At 39.5% G+C, this 16,870-nt stretch overlaps 1 protein-coding gene across 4 annotated transcripts in view; it reads right to left on the reverse strand.

Annotated features, from left to right (window-relative positions):
- Positions 1 to 1,117: 1,117 nt before the first annotated feature.
- The window catches only part of coro2aa (coronin 2Aa), a 36,183-nt gene continuing 20,430 nt past the window's right edge, over positions 1,118 to 16,870 (reverse strand). For all 4 annotated transcript variants that reach the window (XM_028596392.1, XM_028596416.1, XM_028596407.1 and 1 more), the window contains exons 2-12: positions 13,810 to 14,010; positions 9,649 to 9,765; positions 9,115 to 9,264; positions 8,108 to 8,287; positions 7,338 to 7,454; positions 6,403 to 6,507; positions 6,219 to 6,315; positions 4,173 to 4,285; positions 3,940 to 4,030; positions 3,224 to 3,483; positions 1,118 to 1,962 (exon numbers count right to left, since the gene is read on the reverse strand). In XM_028596392.1, the coding sequence (XP_028452193.1) occupies positions 1,822 to 1,962; positions 3,224 to 3,483; positions 3,940 to 4,030; positions 4,173 to 4,285; positions 6,219 to 6,315; positions 6,403 to 6,507; positions 7,338 to 7,454; positions 8,108 to 8,287; positions 9,115 to 9,264; positions 9,649 to 9,765; positions 13,810 to 14,010 (1,572 nt within the window). In that variant the 3' untranslated portion in view covers positions 1,118 to 1,821. The remainder of the gene's footprint in view (positions 1,963 to 3,223; positions 3,484 to 3,939; positions 4,031 to 4,172; positions 4,286 to 6,218; positions 6,316 to 6,402; positions 6,508 to 7,337; positions 7,455 to 8,107; positions 8,288 to 9,114; positions 9,265 to 9,648; positions 9,766 to 13,809; positions 14,011 to 16,870) is intronic.

Raw genomic sequence — 16,870 nt, forward strand, 5'->3', positions numbered from 1 at the left:
AGCAACAATTATGATGAACTGACAGCACAGTGGCAAAAACTATGAACACCATTTAGAAGTACCTTGAGGGAAAACACATTTCTATTTATAGAACTGTGCCATTAGGGTAGACTTTACTAACTGCTCAGTGTAAATTTATGTGTACTTAATTCTGGTTATTTAAGTCTTTGCATTAACAAATTATCACAGCTAAGCCTTGAAAAAACATTTATGAGTTCCCTATCACATGTAAGTAAAATATTTATATCTAGCGATGAAGACCTGTCTCTCTGTTGGGCTCACTTCTGTTCCACAATCTTATTTCAAAGCTGAACCATCATACTGGGAATCTCTCCATCTTCTAAAAAACACATTTCTACTTATCTGTTTTAGGATTTATCATCCCTGTTGTCCTAAAATGTAGCTTTACAATTAATTATTGTCACTGGAAACCGCAGTTGACAAAAACAACTATCTCTACTCAAGGTCCACTTACTTATAAACCTCATCTACTAATGAAAACCATTTAAAGCTCCGGAACAAGCGATTAATAGACCTTGAGTGGAGATTGTTTATAAAGCTCAATAATTATTTTGTTAGCATTCAACAACTCAACAGGTCCTGCGTAGGATTGTGCAATATAAACAAAATCCTATCTAATTTTAGATTATAATATGTAAGGAATAATGTAGAGAGAGCTTGTCATTATTGCAAATTAGAACCCTGAAAGGGTGATGCAGGTTCCCTATTTTACCTATACTATCCACTACAGTAGTAGATACTCTTTCAGCTTAAAATACGAATATAAAACCCCAGTGTCATGTTTCAGATTTTAACAGAGAGCTATAAAAGACACCCAAATACATTCATAACTGAAAGCTAGTGGATCCCAAACTAACCCAGAAGTGGTGCAAGACTCCAGCTCTACAATGGCTTTAAATAGTTTCTTCACAGTGACTCCACATCAGGAAAAAAGCAAGCAGGCTTTTTATCCTTTTTTAAACAGTTTGCATGCTGTATTAGCCAAAAATTCAAGTACTTGATTAAATGGTATTTTCCTTTGACTGTATTTTAAAATAAATATAAAAAACACTCACTGCTACATAGCATCAGGTACAGAATTGGCTTACACAATAGCTGCTGTAAAACGGGTTGATTATTCGCCAATTTTCCAGTAAATTTTCCAGTCATCAAAAATAAAAACAAATGCAGCTCAATGGAACGCAACAACACAGCTGGAATGATATTGTCATTCATTTAGATCACTCTCATTCACGCACACATACATTAAAACACCACAGCCATCTCCACTTACAGTAGTTTAAATATTTAAAACAAAAAACAATCACGAAGCATAAAAAAAAAAAAGAATTAGCGTTATCGCACAGGATGTCTGCTCCTGCCCTGCAACAACTTTTAAACAACACGCAGACAGCCCCATCATTCAGTCAAGACAGGCACAGACATCCTTTTTCATCTCTGAGCTACAAAGAGCATAAAAAAGCTAAAAAATACAATTAATTTGCATAGCTGTGAAGCATAAAAAAGAAACAGGGTGAAGGTCGACAGGTGCAAAGAGTTTTAAATCGTGTTACAGCTGGGTGAGAATGTGTTTGAGTGTATTTATATGAACAAAGAATATGTGCACCCGACTGAAAGAAAACACAAAGTTGAGGTTTAAAATCACCCCTGTGCAGTGAGTAGTGGGCTCATTAAAGGATAAGAGGTGAGTCAGGACCTTAAGAAGAGGTGTGGTGGTGTGAAGATGGGGTTAGGAAGTTTGTACAGTAATGCACGTGTTCCACGAGGGGGTGAAGGTAACCCCCATGGGTCAGACAAGTCTTAAGGTGAGCTCTGGTGAGACTGGGAGTTTTTGATGTTCTTAATCTCCAGCTCCAGCTGTTTGACACGCACGTCCCTCTGGTTGAGGAGCTCCCTCAACCGTCGGATTTCCTCCTGCTGCTTGTGGAACTTCAGACGCAGCTGTGGACAAAGAACATGCACAATATATTGGAATATATATCAAGGGTGTAACTTCCATTAGAGAGATGAAATCCTTTATTTGAATAAAGTGATTCATCACATTGAATGAGTTAGTCTTTTGTTTATTAAATCAACTTTCTTTAATGACTATAACTCAACATAAACACATGAAGGCAACAGGCCAATCCAATAAGGGCATCAAATAATGATGAAATAATAATAAAATAATTGCGTGTATAATATTAGTGTAGCCTAATCTTTATCTGCAACTTTGCAGCAATACCAGGTTCATACAAAATAAATAGACGTGCAAAAAAAAGAAGAAGCGGTGAACCATTAGAATGATTTAGAATTCAAATTATATACGTTCATCTAGGTCACTTTCGATCATTACAGTGTACTCAGCAATATTCAAGGGTAAGGCTGATGATATTCTATATTTTTGTTATTGCACCATATATCATGAAAGGACCAAAACCAACAATTTGTTAGTCCATTTCCCAATACTTTCCGACTTCCCTATCTACGACAATGGGCACAGAGCAATAAAAGAGAGACAATACATAAGTAGGATTACTTTAATGTTGGTTTTGGTCTTTTCATGGGATTTATTGTCAATAACAAAAAAATATAGAACATCAGCAGCCTTATCCTTAAGCTTTCTGAGCAGCAGCTGGTACAGTATTGGACCTTTTTTTACCCAAGGTTTTGCCTCACAGGCCACATAGAGACTGCCCTAACCTGATTGGTGGAGCTTGTTTACGCAGCCTGACAGGACTCAAAAAACGAATCAGCCTCCTTTGCATGTTTTTTAGGGGGAAATCAATAAATTCATATTTTTCTTTACTGCTGACAGTGTAATTTTATTATTGTAATGAAAAGATGCCAATTAAACATCAATCAAAGTGACCACTGTTTGATTTGATTTTTTTTTTTTTAAAGTCAAGTTTTAAAGTCTTGTCAAGCTTTATTCATTTTATTATATTTTAATTTTATGGTTAGAAAACAGCTTTATCTCAGTCTGTGAATATAAGTGTCAGGGTTGTCAGTGCATTATCAATACAAAAGTTTAAGCCACATTTCTAATTCTTCCGTTAAATTTATGGAAAGCACAAAGATGAACTTTATATAAATAAAACGTAATTAACTAGGTTGTAAATAAATAGCAATGACATGGTTTTTAGACCAATGCCCTTGAAAACATAATCATTGTACAAACAGTAGAACATAAACTCGAAGTATGACCAAAATCATTCAGTACCTCATTCTCAGTCCTGGGCGGAGAGCAAAGCGCGAGGTCTTCTCCGTTGCTGACAGGAATCCGACTCCTGTCGTCCTCCGTATTACCGCTGTCCTCCTTGCCGTCTTTGGTTCCCAGTTGGTCCTGAATGTATGCCAGTTGCAGGGCGCCTGGTCTGCTGTGAGACCTGCGAGTGTCCAGTGAGTTTCCCAGTCCCTTGTTCATCTCTGAGTATGACTCTGCTACTTGACAACCTGGCTTCAGAGACATCAGCACCGGACCTAAGAGAGAAAGAGAGTTAGAAGAGAAAGCTGAGCTGAATGATCCTGAGACTTCAGAAAGTATAGTATAATATATTAAAACTACCTGACAGTATATAAAGTAGATCAAATCAGCTCTACCTCGACCAGCTACAATGTTAAGTTTGCTGATGCACTTTTACTTCTTCCACCACTGATAATACAGGAATTACCGTTATTAGATTAGATACTATAGAACTTTAACAGTAAAAAAATCAGTGATGCAATACACCTACAGTATGGAAATTAAAGTAGGAACTCAGAATATAGTTAATACATGATTATTAGATAAAATCAAAATCAATGATTTCAAGAAAATGTATTGAAGTTAAGTTTTTGTTTTACATACAGTATGTGAAGATATCCTCCACCACCACACCAACATATACAAATGTCACACACACACACACACACACACACACACACACAAATTCTGACCTTTATCTATGCCGCTGAGCCACTCCTCTGCAGTCAAAGCAGGCTTGTTACCAGCCGTCATTGGATAGATGTCTTCTTGGTATGACTCAGACTAAAAACACATACACAGTTAATTCAGACAGTCATATGCACACCAAATGGATCTCTGAAATCTATTCAGCTAAAAAAGTAGATGCATTTCTTTTATATATCTCCTTGGTGTTTGTGGTTTGTACGAGTGCCTGTACTCTCACCCTGCGGGGTACGATCATGGAAAGAGGCTCAATGAAACTCTTGATTGTCACCAGTTTGTAGAACCTGAACACCTCACAGGAGCTCACATCCAGACCTCTCTTTGGCATCACGCCTGAAGGAGGACACACAGGACGAGACAGTTTTACTCTGGTATACAGGAGACCCACTTTTTCTGCTGCACTACTGTGCAGTAAAATATACTTATAGTATCTTTTGTTATATTTGTTGAGAGTTAAGTACAGTTACTGTTCACTACAATGGAGATAAGATAGAAATGTAAAAACACCAAGACAAAACACAACTGCAAATAACATGTACATTATTATATCATGCTTCGACAAGAAAAAGTATAATGTTATTCATTTTGCAATATGCAACAATGGCACATTCGACATTTGAAAAATCTAAGGTGACAATGCAGGACCACACCAACCCAGAGCACAGGCTCAGGAATATATACAGTATCAAGTCAAGTCAAGTCAGTCAAGTCGGCTTTATTGTCAGTATAGCAATTATAGGCCTTTTAACACCCACCTAAATTAAAATAAGTTGATTGTTTTTGAACAACGAATTTGGGCATTCATTTTTCAAGGATTTATTAAATTTTTTGTCTGCCAGACTGCTTTGAAGTTGGGAAACACCATCTTTTTTAAAGTTTCAGTTGAAACTGAGTTATTTTTTACAGCAGGGCTTTAATTTAAAAAGAATACCTAAAATATGGGTCTAATGGATAGATATATTACATGTGGAGTCTGTAAAAATTCTACATTGCGCTAGCTTCCCACAGGTGGAACAGTTTATATCTTTGTAACTCAATAGAAAAGAGCTGCAGCAGTTCAGTTTCAAAAAAATGAACTGTCAAAATATTGAGCTAGTTTATAAAGTTCTTTCAATAAGAACAAATATGTTCTTAAACCCCACTTACGCAGTTTTCAGGAAGATTCTGGCATTCACCAATGTTTTCTCATTTGGGATTTGTTCTTAGGTAAGAACAGAATCTACGCACACTCAAGAGCACTGTTACGCATAATTGAGAGCTAACATGTTTGCCCAAAATAAGTAGTTATACCATTTTCATCCGTTAATATTAATATATCTTTATAATTTTGTAACTGATTATTGTCATTATTTTACACATAATTATATGTTTGTTTGTTTTAATAAATACACACTAAACTTACACTTCTGCTCATGTGTAAAGCACTTTGAATTGCATGTGTGTGAATTGTGCTAGGCCTATATACATTATCTGTTCTGCACCCTTCTCCGGATACAGCCATCACAGCATGAGTAAATGCATAGACTCTTAATGGTCTATGGTAATTGCATTCCATGCATTGGTTTTATTTGCAGCTTTGTATCCACTGCTGACGCTACTAAATATGATGTCTCGTTTTTCGTTAACTTCTTGCAGCAGTACCTCCACTTCAGAATTACTAAAGTTTTTCTTTCTTTTGGAGTCGAGGCCTCCACAGTCTTTACCACATCTTTTTCAACATTTCTCTAAGTGTGCACACGGCCCTGCCATCTCATGCCCCATTAACGGGGCGTTTACCTATGGTAAATAGGAGCAACGGGCACGAGCTTGGGATTCATCATTCTAAGAACACACCTGCGAACAATTCTGCTGTTTGAGAACACGTCACGAATCATACGTAGACTTTTCTTAGGAACTTTCTTAAGAACAAATTTAAGAAAAAACTTTTATTATTAATTATTAAGATATTGGTGAATGAGGCCCAATATCCTTTTCATGAGTTTAAAGTCTAAAACATGTGTGCATGTCTGTCTGCATGTCACTTCACATGATCTAGGCCTTGATCAGCTGGTTTGGCTATTCAAATATTGCAGGCTTATTTGCACAGCAGCTTTGCTTACAGGTGCAGGAGAGGCAGCACGGCCAGAGGGCAGACAGAGTTTTCCAAACAGCCATATTTTACACACATTCGAGGAAGGAAATAGTTACATGAGATATCAAACATGCTGGAGTTTGATTAAAAAAAGTACATAATGACAGTGTGTGAGTATTTGTGTGTGTTCCTTACCCATTCCTTTCTGAGGTAGGTTTGAGCGGTACTCTGTTAGGTAGTGGATATACGGTTTTTCTGAGCTGATCTCATAGTACCTCATATTTCCGTCACCCTGACAGAGACAAGAGAGGCCTTTGTAACAATAATATTAAAAAGTATTTTGTGTAGAAAGACTTTATAGGTGCTTTCAGAGACTCACCTTCCCCGCAAGGTACAGCATATGTGTGTCTGGGTCGTAGAAAGGAAAAAGGACTCCAGACGAACCATCCAGGTTCTCTTCTAACAAAGGCACAGACAGATCGTCCTACAAACACACAAAGATAAAAAAAACTAACTTAAGTACCAGTAACCAGGACAACATCAAAACACTCCATCATTTCAATCCACTTCTACATAAGAGCACTGAATTAAAAACACTGAGTGCTCAATCCCTAATCCCTACTTCAGCTATAATCTTCCACCCACGATATACTCTCACGCATCAAAACACACCAAAATCCATTAGTGTGTCCACTAGATGGCGGAGTTGTTTGTGAGAGAGATTCCACTTTATTTTGAGCAGTTTATTTTGGATGGGAAAGAACTTGTGTGTGTGCTACATGTTTTATTTGTTTTTTCTACAGTCAAAGTATTTAATTCACACACAAGGCCGTTTGGAGCAGTTGAACAGTTGAACACCATTACCCAAAGTTTATTATGTCCAAAGTATTCTACTGTTCTTAATATTTCAATATTCTTTCAATAGACGATTAATTGTCTAACCATTTTTCAAGCAAAAATGCCAAACGTTCGCTGGTTGCAGCTTCCCAGTTGTGAGGACTGGATGCTCTTTGTTTTGATATCAGACAGTAAACTGAACATATTTGAGTCTTTTAGATTGTTGATCAAATACAACAAGCTTTCTAGCTATTTCAGAGAGACAGAGCGCATCTCATGGTCTTCATCAGTGAATGGAGCTGGTTCAGGTGATTTTATGGTTCATCACATGACAGAAACTCCACACACTGACACCTGATTCAGGTGACAATTTGAAAATTAAGACCATCAGATGTGCATGAAAGCGCCAAAAGAGCTAGTTATTGGACCTTTGATAGGAGATGATATGATATGATATGTGCTGTCAGTTGTTCTCACCTGATCCCACAGAGCAAACTGTCGGTCGTTCCAACGTGAAGTGCCTGATGTGAAGAGCATCTTCATGTTACCCAGGAACAGCACCTTGCTGGCTTTGTGCTTCTTGCAGTTGGCTTCCTGCAAACACAATATACATCAAACAAAGCATCAAACATACTAAACATTTGATATGTACAGTTTTTTTAAAGTAATATAAACAGCTATAGACTAATAATAAACTGTGAGGTAATGTTCCTTGTGTGTCCACAGAAGCTTGTTTTGCAGGCAAGGTAGTGAGAGCAGACTGATGTAAAGCATGTGAGTCACTGGCTGCTGACCCAGAGGTCTGTGGAGTAATGGTGTGGGTCTGCTCAGGCCAGAGGTGTCAGTTTTGGCTGTGTGGTGCTGGATGAGTGCCTGGGCTGGGAAAGGAGCCGAGAACTCCCACTTATACCCCTTTTCCACCAAGGCAGAGCTGGTGCTGGTTCGGAGCCAGAGCCTAGTTTCAAATCGGTTCTTTGTTTTTCGACCACCAAAGCACCAGCTCTGAACCAGTAAAAGTGGTTCTTAAGTAGCACCTAATCATTGCTGGGCCAGAAGTAAGAACCGCTTACGTCAGATACATTAGATTAGCTGGTACATACCATATACAGTCTGTGGTACATACTGTAGTAACTGCCTTTCAAAGTAAGAGCACTCTCAAAGGTAACTGTAGAATTGCCTAAAAACGTGTAGCAACACACACACACACACACACACACACGCACGCACGCACGCACGCACAGCATTACCTGCAGTAGGTTTCCTGAGCGTGACTCTATGAGTCGGACCTTCCTGTCCTTGCAGGTGGTGGCGAGGAGGCTGCCGTCTGTGTTGAAAGACATGGAGAGAACGACGTCTGTGTGGTGGCTGATTGTCCGCACGGGGTTTTTCATCACCTGCTCTGGACAGTCTAGGTTCCAGATCATCACCTGGAGGCGTAAATTACACAAAAAGGCTTGGATTCTTTTGTAGGAAATTCCCTTATTGAAGATTTCAAGTTTTATTAAGCTAAATAAATACCATAATTTCCACTTTTAAGGTCTTTTTCTTTTAGATGTAAAAGTGGTTTAAGATTCTTATTTCGTCTGATTTGACTTCACTTGGTTCTCTATGTTAAAATCAGGGTATGCTTGAAGCAAACTGGTTCGTATAAAGTGATGATGTCTAAAGGAAACATGCTTATAGCTGTTCGCACAGTCAAAGGCGGGGCAAAAACACTGCTGTCATAAACAGAGGGTGGATGCAATGTGTCATACAAATGGGGATAACAGCCGACACTTAACGACAATCTTTCCTCAAAGGCGTTCATGGTGTTGCACTAATGGACTTGGTTGTGCATATGAAAAGAGGCAGTTGACTGAAAAAAAGGGTTTTAGATGCGATCCAATTCATTTGAGGCTTTCTGATGCCTTGACTTGACATTACTGACATACATTTGACTTGATTCTCTTCATTTAGACTTAATACTTGTGAGTAAGGCTGACTTGGTCACATCTCGGCTCACAGCAAAACCAGTAGTTTAGAGTGAAAATTATGATGAATTTTTGCAGTAATATATGAAGTGCTTGTTAAGCTTTATACAATACTTCGACAAACAGCTGCAACCTGTTTGGCTGCATTGTAATACATAATTGCCTACAGTATATTTCACAGTAGGTCCTTCTCATTTCTTTTTACCTTATAGTTTTTGTGGCTGTGTTAGGGTTAGTGTGTGTGTGTGTGTGTGTGTGTGTGTGTGTGTGTGTGTGTGTTTTACCTGGAAGTCATAGGCTGTACTGAAGAGGATGTTGTTAGCAGTCGGATGCCACTCAATGAGGCCCACTCTGCGGCTGTGACCCTGAAGCTCCTTCCATGGTGATGTGAGGTTCTTCAGCACACCATGAGGAGGGATTTCCCACACTTTCACCTAAAGACACACACACACAAAACCACATTAACAAATACACACAAAAAAAAAAAATCGTTGCATTTAATACCTCTAAATCTATGAAAAATGTCTGTTACAGAAATAATCAAGGGTCAACTGAATACAGAAAACAAATGTGACGCTTCATAAAATAATTGTCTTTAAAGCTGTTGACTTTTCCTTTCTCTTTCTCTGTACAAGTATTTGTTCTGTGCCAGGTCAGAGCTGAAGAATGTGTGGAATGACTTATAGTTCTTCTTGAAGGCTAAACAGCAAGGCAATAAAATCATCTTCCTGCTGCTACATGCTCATATTCCAGGAAGATGATAACACATCCGTGAACCACTTTGAAAATGTATTTTGTGCGTCTGTGTGTGTACACACTGTTGTGTCCTCAGAGCAGGAGGCGATGCAGAAGTCGTTGAAGGGATTCCATTTGACGTCTAACACGTTGCCTCTGTGGCCCGATATTCGGGGGTGGAGAGGATCCACTTTACCTGTCTGAGACACAAAACACACAAAAATAAAAAAATAATTTAAACACAGAACATATTAGTATACACTGTAATACACCAGTAATACACTGATGTGTATTACACTGATGTGTATTACTGGATTAAATAATTAGTTTGACATTTTGGGAAATATGCTAATGTGCTTTCTTGCGGAGAAGATTGACATCACTTATGTACGGTAAATATGTAGCAAGCTAGCATGAAGACAGGAAGAAGAGGGAAACGGCTAGCCTGGCTCTCTACAAAGGTTTAAAAAATCTGCCTACCAGCACCTTTAAAGCTCACCAATTAACACATTATATCTTGTTTATTTAAGCTGTACAACCGTGTAAAAACTTTTATAGATAGATATATTTTTATGGCAGGGTTATGTGCCAGACTTTTTCTTGTCCAGTCTCTGCTGGGTGTCTGAGAACTGTATGCTAATCTAATCTAATCTAATCTAGTCGGCTGCTTACATATTTACTATACAGACATTACAGTGGTATCAAACTTCTCATCTAACTCTCTGCAAGAAAAGGAAAAAGTGCATTTCCTAAAATGTACGACTATACCTTTAAGCATTACAATACTGTCTGCTGTTATCCGACTAATGATAGAGACTTAAAAGAAAGAAAAAAAGTATCAAAACTGATGAAGCAGTTGTCATCTTTTTGTATAGCATGCATTCTTCTTCCTGGTCAAAACCTGGTGCCTACATTATCCACAATGTAACTCAACAACTAACAGTACAGTCGGATACTCAGGTGTATTGTGTGCTAGTAGCGGCTAATGTAGCCTTGAGCTGTTAGCCTCAAGCAGAGATGAGGAGCGGGCTACAGACTTCTGGCAGAGTCACTTCTTTCTGACTCCACGCCCACAGATCTTTTTATTTTCAAACTTGTAGTCTTCAGGCCCAATTGATGCATCACTTTACGCAATTTATCAGACTTAATGCAGCTCCCTCCGGAGCCTCAAAACATTCAGAAAACCTTCCTTCTACTGGCAGACACACCTGCAGGCTAGATTCCTTTTCAATTAAATTGTGTTTGGAACATGGAAATGATGTCACCAATATATGTGCCTTCCAGCAAACCTAACACATGCACGAGTAAGTAGAACATAGCACTTCTGTTCTTGTATTTATGGGTCATCTACTTTTTCCACAGAACAATAGCTTATATGTGAGTGTACACACATAGATGGGAGGTAAAGGGCGGCAGAAGGGGGAAGCTTCACCTCCTTGAAACAGGGAAAGGAGGGGAAGAAGGGGGTCACAAAATGAGTTATGTCATTCCTAAACTCGTATGCCATTCCTGCCCATGCCAGGAGGGTGGTGATAATTCACCAAGACAATTTAAAAAGATGGTGACAGACGAAGAGAGGGAGAAAGAAGGGAAAGGTGTTCAGCTTGATGAATGGCTCCAGACTGGAGATATACAGCAGGACTGTAAATTTAACTAGCACACAAGTGAAGAAGTCTTGCCCAGTTTATTTGAGAGGTCACTATTGTTACTGATAACACCAGTGGATGTGATAATACACATTAAATATTTCTGGGAGAGTGTTTGATGAATCTTGATTAAGGTGAGGGAGATAAGACAGAATAATGAGGAGAGAAAAAAAGACAGCATGCAATGTTTAGGTTGAAGTGAATGAGCTGCCGGGGGTTTCCTGGAATTTAGAGATTATTTTGGCTCCGCTGCTGCTGTCCTATTTATAATCTGAGAGCAGAGCTGTCTACTCCAGGTGTGCTGTGAGTACAGGAGAAACCATAAACGATGAGGAACACTCAGCAGATGACAGAATAACTTCTGATGTGAACTGCTACGGTTACATGTTTTGTGAAACTGCCAAGCTTTTTGGTCTGTATGTTGATTTTCCTGATTTCTCCTGTTGTATACCTTAGGTTAGGGAGCTAGATGGAAGAAACCTTAATCATTATGTTCATTGGCAATAGTATCAACAAACTTTTTGCGTTTAGCAAAAAAAATATTTATGATAAACTACAAGGACCATAGGCCATCTTCCTTTAAAAAAATGGATCAGGCAACTATTAAGGTCACTTTTTGTGGAGGGTTCTGTTGTGTGACCAAAAGGCTAGTGAATGTTTAAATTTGACCAGCCACTCAATAGGAAACCATTTTTTCTTTGGCTGGTGAGTGAAGCAAATCTAGCAGCCACTTGCATATTTTACCAGCATTTGGCTAGTAGATTGGTGCCAATTTTGGACCCTGTCCACGACGTTCCACGGGATTGCTCCGGTGCTGCCAGAAATCCTGCCGGATTTCACTCTTTTCGGCTGGATATCCGGTACCTTCTGCCTTCTTTTTATGAGGACTATGGTTAACTGCTCCTCAGATCTCTGCAGGGTAAATCCAGACAGCTAGCTAGACTATCTGTCCAATCTGAGTTTTCTGTTGCACGACTAAAACAACTTTTGAACATACACATGACAAAACAAGTTCATTCCCGAGGCTATTTTGCAGCGGCACCGTGGCTCTGCCCGGTGCTTAGCACTGCCCAATGACGATTGTGAGTGGTCTAAAGAAATGCCAATAAACCAGAGAACGTTTTTCTCCCATCCCAGTATGCTGTGTGAACTAGCCAGATCCTCCTCCGTAGCACGGTGAGGGGAAGGTATGGCAAAGCGAGACTAGATGTTTGCCAACCTGAGAAATTACCAACTGTGTGTACAACATCAGACCGAATTGAATTGCTAAATAAAGTGGAGATTTGGAAGTCTGGGGCCAGGCTGTAACGAGCCAACACCGGGCCCCTATGCAGGATTATCAAGGCAGGCCCCCCTTCTACAGCACGTGATGACGGCGCAATGTCTACAACTAGGCTACCATGAATAGGACAGGATAGGATCATAGAGACACAGCATAAGAGATGAGATGACTGACAAAATGAGGAGTAGCCTACGCGCACCACAACAACAACAAAAAAAACACTGGTGAATGCACACCATAACACATGAAAAAACACACAAGGGCAGTCCTTCCAGGATTTCGCGGCCTTTTTTTGAGATTGTTGCGATTTCCTAGGAACCTTACCAAAAAGGCTCAGGATGCTGCAAATGTTTGTATAATATGAAAATGGCTGGTGGATTTAAGACAAAAAATAATTTATTGAATGAATCAAATATGAACATACAGTATATGTCACTGTCAGTGGCTTGTTGATCTTTACATTGTTAGTTAATTTCCTATCCTGGCCCCACACACACACACACACACACACACACACACACACACACACACACACACACACACACACACACACACACACACACACACACACACACACACAGTTTGATAAAGTACTTATTGGGCTTTAACTTATCATTGCACTTACAATAACGAGCATCCTCAATTTAGGTTATTGTGTCGTCTCATCTGCGTTTTTTCCTGCATCCACCGTGTGTGTGTGTGTGTGTGTGTGTGTGTGTGTGTGTGTGTGTGTGTGTGTCAGTTGGGGAGAAATGAAGCAGCAGCCATGCCCGCTGCAGAGAGCCGACAGGATTGAAACAGCAGCCGCTTCAGTGACTTTAGAGTGAAAAATCGTTACAGCGTACATTGATGTTAAAATGTATACAGGTTGGCAGGACGATCTGAAATGTTTTGAAATGTCTTTCGCTGTACGTTTTGTTGGTAAATGTGAGATGTTTGAGTCACACATACGTCTCGTCTTCATAACAGAAACAAGGAAATTAATTTTACCCCTTCTTACTCCCGCTTGGTCAGTGGCTGCACGTGGGACTGCTGGGATTGTCGCGAGTAATGGAAATGCGATAGGGGGCCCCGGCTGTCAATCAATATCTTCCAGTAATGCGGGCCCCTGATTGGTCCGGGCCCGTAAGCACCGCTTACCCTGCTTACCGATAGTTAAGCGTCTGCATGAGCAATTGTCTCACTTCAGAGTACAAATAAACTAAACATATCGTAGTATCCATTACCAGCATCCTGAGTGAAGTAGTGCACATGACATGCCTCTTTAAAACACTGTCATCAGTCTGTAAAACCTGCCATGAGATGGAGATACTCACATGATTGATAGAGAGGACCAGGAAGGCCCCTCCCCCTGCACACTCAGTGATGACTGCCAGGAAACGTGGGTTGACAGCACAGAAGTTGTTGTCCTGGACGCTGCGTGTGATTGGCACACCATCATAGCAGCTCTCCTTGGTGGCGGCCTTACCAAACACGTGGCGGAACTTGGAGCTGCGGTACTGAGGACGCCATGTCATCTGAGAGAGGAGAGAGGAGAGGATAGGTCAGTCAAGGAGAATCATCTGTCATATTTGTGGTTATGGATAGGTTAGATAGTCACAATAATAAAGGCTTTTGTACATTTTCAAGCAGTATGTTTTAATTCTTTTTTTTGGGGGGGGGGGGGTGTTCCAGTTCCCATTCTTGTGGACAGTGTTTGCCTACTAGAGCATCAGGAGCTTTGTGTTACATTCCTAGTAACACTTATTTTTATGGCATTTACTGAAACATATTTGTTGTTTGACATAAGTAAAGTTTAAATATTTATAAAATAAAAACAAAAACAATATACAGTTTGAGTGGGTTGAGCATTAACGGATTAGTATACACAATAACACAAAAGTGCTTAATCATTTTGTCATTTTGTTTCAGTTGCTGAGGTACTCTTCAGGAGTACTGAGGGATCAAACAAATTAATAAAGTGTTGGTTATTTTCACCATTTCCTTTTTAATGACAATATCTTGTGGTGTTCCACAGGGTGTTATTTTAGTCCCAATTTTATTCCTACTATTTGTTATTAATGATGCGAGTTTTTTTTGTTCACTACCCTTTATTTGTAAAGTATGATTATTCGTCTGTCTTCGTGTCCCAGACTAATAAGAATATGGTAAAATTAAAAGAATTAAAGGTTATATTTTTCGATTGTTTCCCAACGGTTATGTGCGAAAGCACAACTAAACACACACACCTAAGTGGGAAGATACCACATTGTTGGATTATGAGTAAATGCAGAGCTTCATTCTGTCTGTTTCTGTGTGTCTGTGTCAGTAAGACTTGTGCGTCGGTATGACACGCGAGGGCCAAAGCAGCAAATTTGAATTGGTTTACGGTTTATTCTTGTTTGTCATTAGATAATTTGTTTACGTGTTCAAAATTACAATATTCATAGTTATAATTGTACTGATGAAACAGATGGCTTGTTTAATGATTTCAGTATTATTACGGTTTTTCAGTGTTACCCTTAATGTTTTTTGGCCATCAAATTAATTTTTTTTGCATTAACCAAGTTGTTTTAAGGACCTTCTCCAAATAAAATCAGTCACTCAGTCAATTATAATACAGTACATAAATAAGGTGGAAAAAAACCTGTGAGACTTCCCAAATCCTGAGTCTCTTTTTAGCCACTTTCTTTAACCTAGTCGATGCATATGTCATTATTGTGAGAGATAAGTGGCTCTGGTCCGCTGGGACGAGGCCTGGCCAGCCGGCATGTCTGCTCTGCTACTCTGTCTGGCTCCCTGCCTGCCTGCTGCATGGTCATTACTTATAAATTAGGGGCGGAGGAGGCTGATGGACAAGATGTTAATGCATAAAATGGACCCAAACAACAACAACAACAACACAGAGACAGCAAGGACGTAAAGGGGCAAAGCAAGACAATAGAAAGCATGGCACAAACACATCGTAAGTCATAGGCCTAACACACCGTTTTTTTTAGAAATCACAAGTCACCTAAAAACAATTCCTGTCTTTAAAAACCATGACATCATTACCCTGTTTTATATGTGGACTGCCTGCTGGCCTTTCAGATGATGGCAAAATAAATACAACCAAGATGCAAAAACAGTGACCTCATAGTGAGTGAAATATAAGTAACAGCATTTGAATAACAGCATTTGGTTAGCCTGATGTGTGGCTGCAGCAGTGAGGGCTGGAAAGAAGCTGAGCAGGGAATAAAACTGTCAGACAGAGAAAATCTGGTTAAAGAAGGAGAATCTCAGAGTAACCGACATTGCACAGGTGGAGATTGTGACTCTTCATGTCTCGGTTTACTCCTCCACCTCTTACCTTCTACCCCAAGGCCATCACAGAGAGCCTGATGCTGTCACACTGGACTGTTTCCTGAAGAGGAGCTTCATTAAACTACTTATGTGTTTAAGAGTCTGCCTCTAAGGCACTATCAGTCACATCCATATGACCATACTGGCAGCTCAACTTGCGGTATTCACACGCCTAACTTGTCAGCATTTCTTGCGAGGGCAAAACCCAAACATTTTGTATTACCTCAAACATAATACTAACAATTCATCTTCATTGTCACTATAGTTTACCCAAGTAAATCTAAACATCATTCAAAGATAGTGCAACTGTAAAAGTTATGTGCAAAAATACTGCAAACATACTGTACAAAAAAAACACAGGATCAGCGCACCATCGATTCACCTTCAGATTATTTTCAGAAAATAATGAAAATTGCCCACTGCAATTTTACAGAGCCCAAGAACTTCAAATTGCTTGTTTTATATGGGGGAACAGTTCAAAACCCAAAGATATTTAGTAGACTATCATAGACAAATAAAAGCAGCAATGATGATTTTGTCTGAATAAGAGTGAGGCTATACTATAGGCAGAGTGGTGCTTTTAGCTAATGTCACCATGCTAACATGCTGACTTTGGCAAACGCTAACATGGTTAGCAATTATGTTTAGGCTACTACATTGGCGATTTTAGACCCTTTTTAGGGGGGGCTCAAGCCAGAGGACAAAGAATTACAGGTTCAATGAGCTTGAAACAGGTTTAATATCCTGTGTTGCTGTCGCCGATGCTATGCACCTGTAACCCAGTCCAGGAAAGGGTTAACAGAAACATAGTTTTGGCCAATCAGAGGAGGTTGTGCCAGACTTCTGCTTTTGGCTGAGTCTCTATCTGATCTGTCAGAGGGAGAGCAGGAGACGGTTGTGAAGTTTAACGTTGGTAGTCCCAGAGAAGAAATTGGTAATTTCATGGTGCAGATTAGAACCCAAATTGAAACGTAAGCAACTAAAATTGCTGAATGTTAGAACATTGTGTCAAATTGGTCGTTATCACTGTGACTTGTACAGTGTCAGGTTTAGTTA

The sequence above is a fragment of the Perca flavescens genome, chromosome 2 (genome assembly GCF_004354835.1).
Source record: "Perca flavescens isolate YP-PL-M2 chromosome 2, PFLA_1.0, whole genome shotgun sequence".
Lineage (NCBI taxonomy): Eukaryota > Metazoa > Chordata > Actinopteri > Perciformes > Percidae > Perca > Perca flavescens.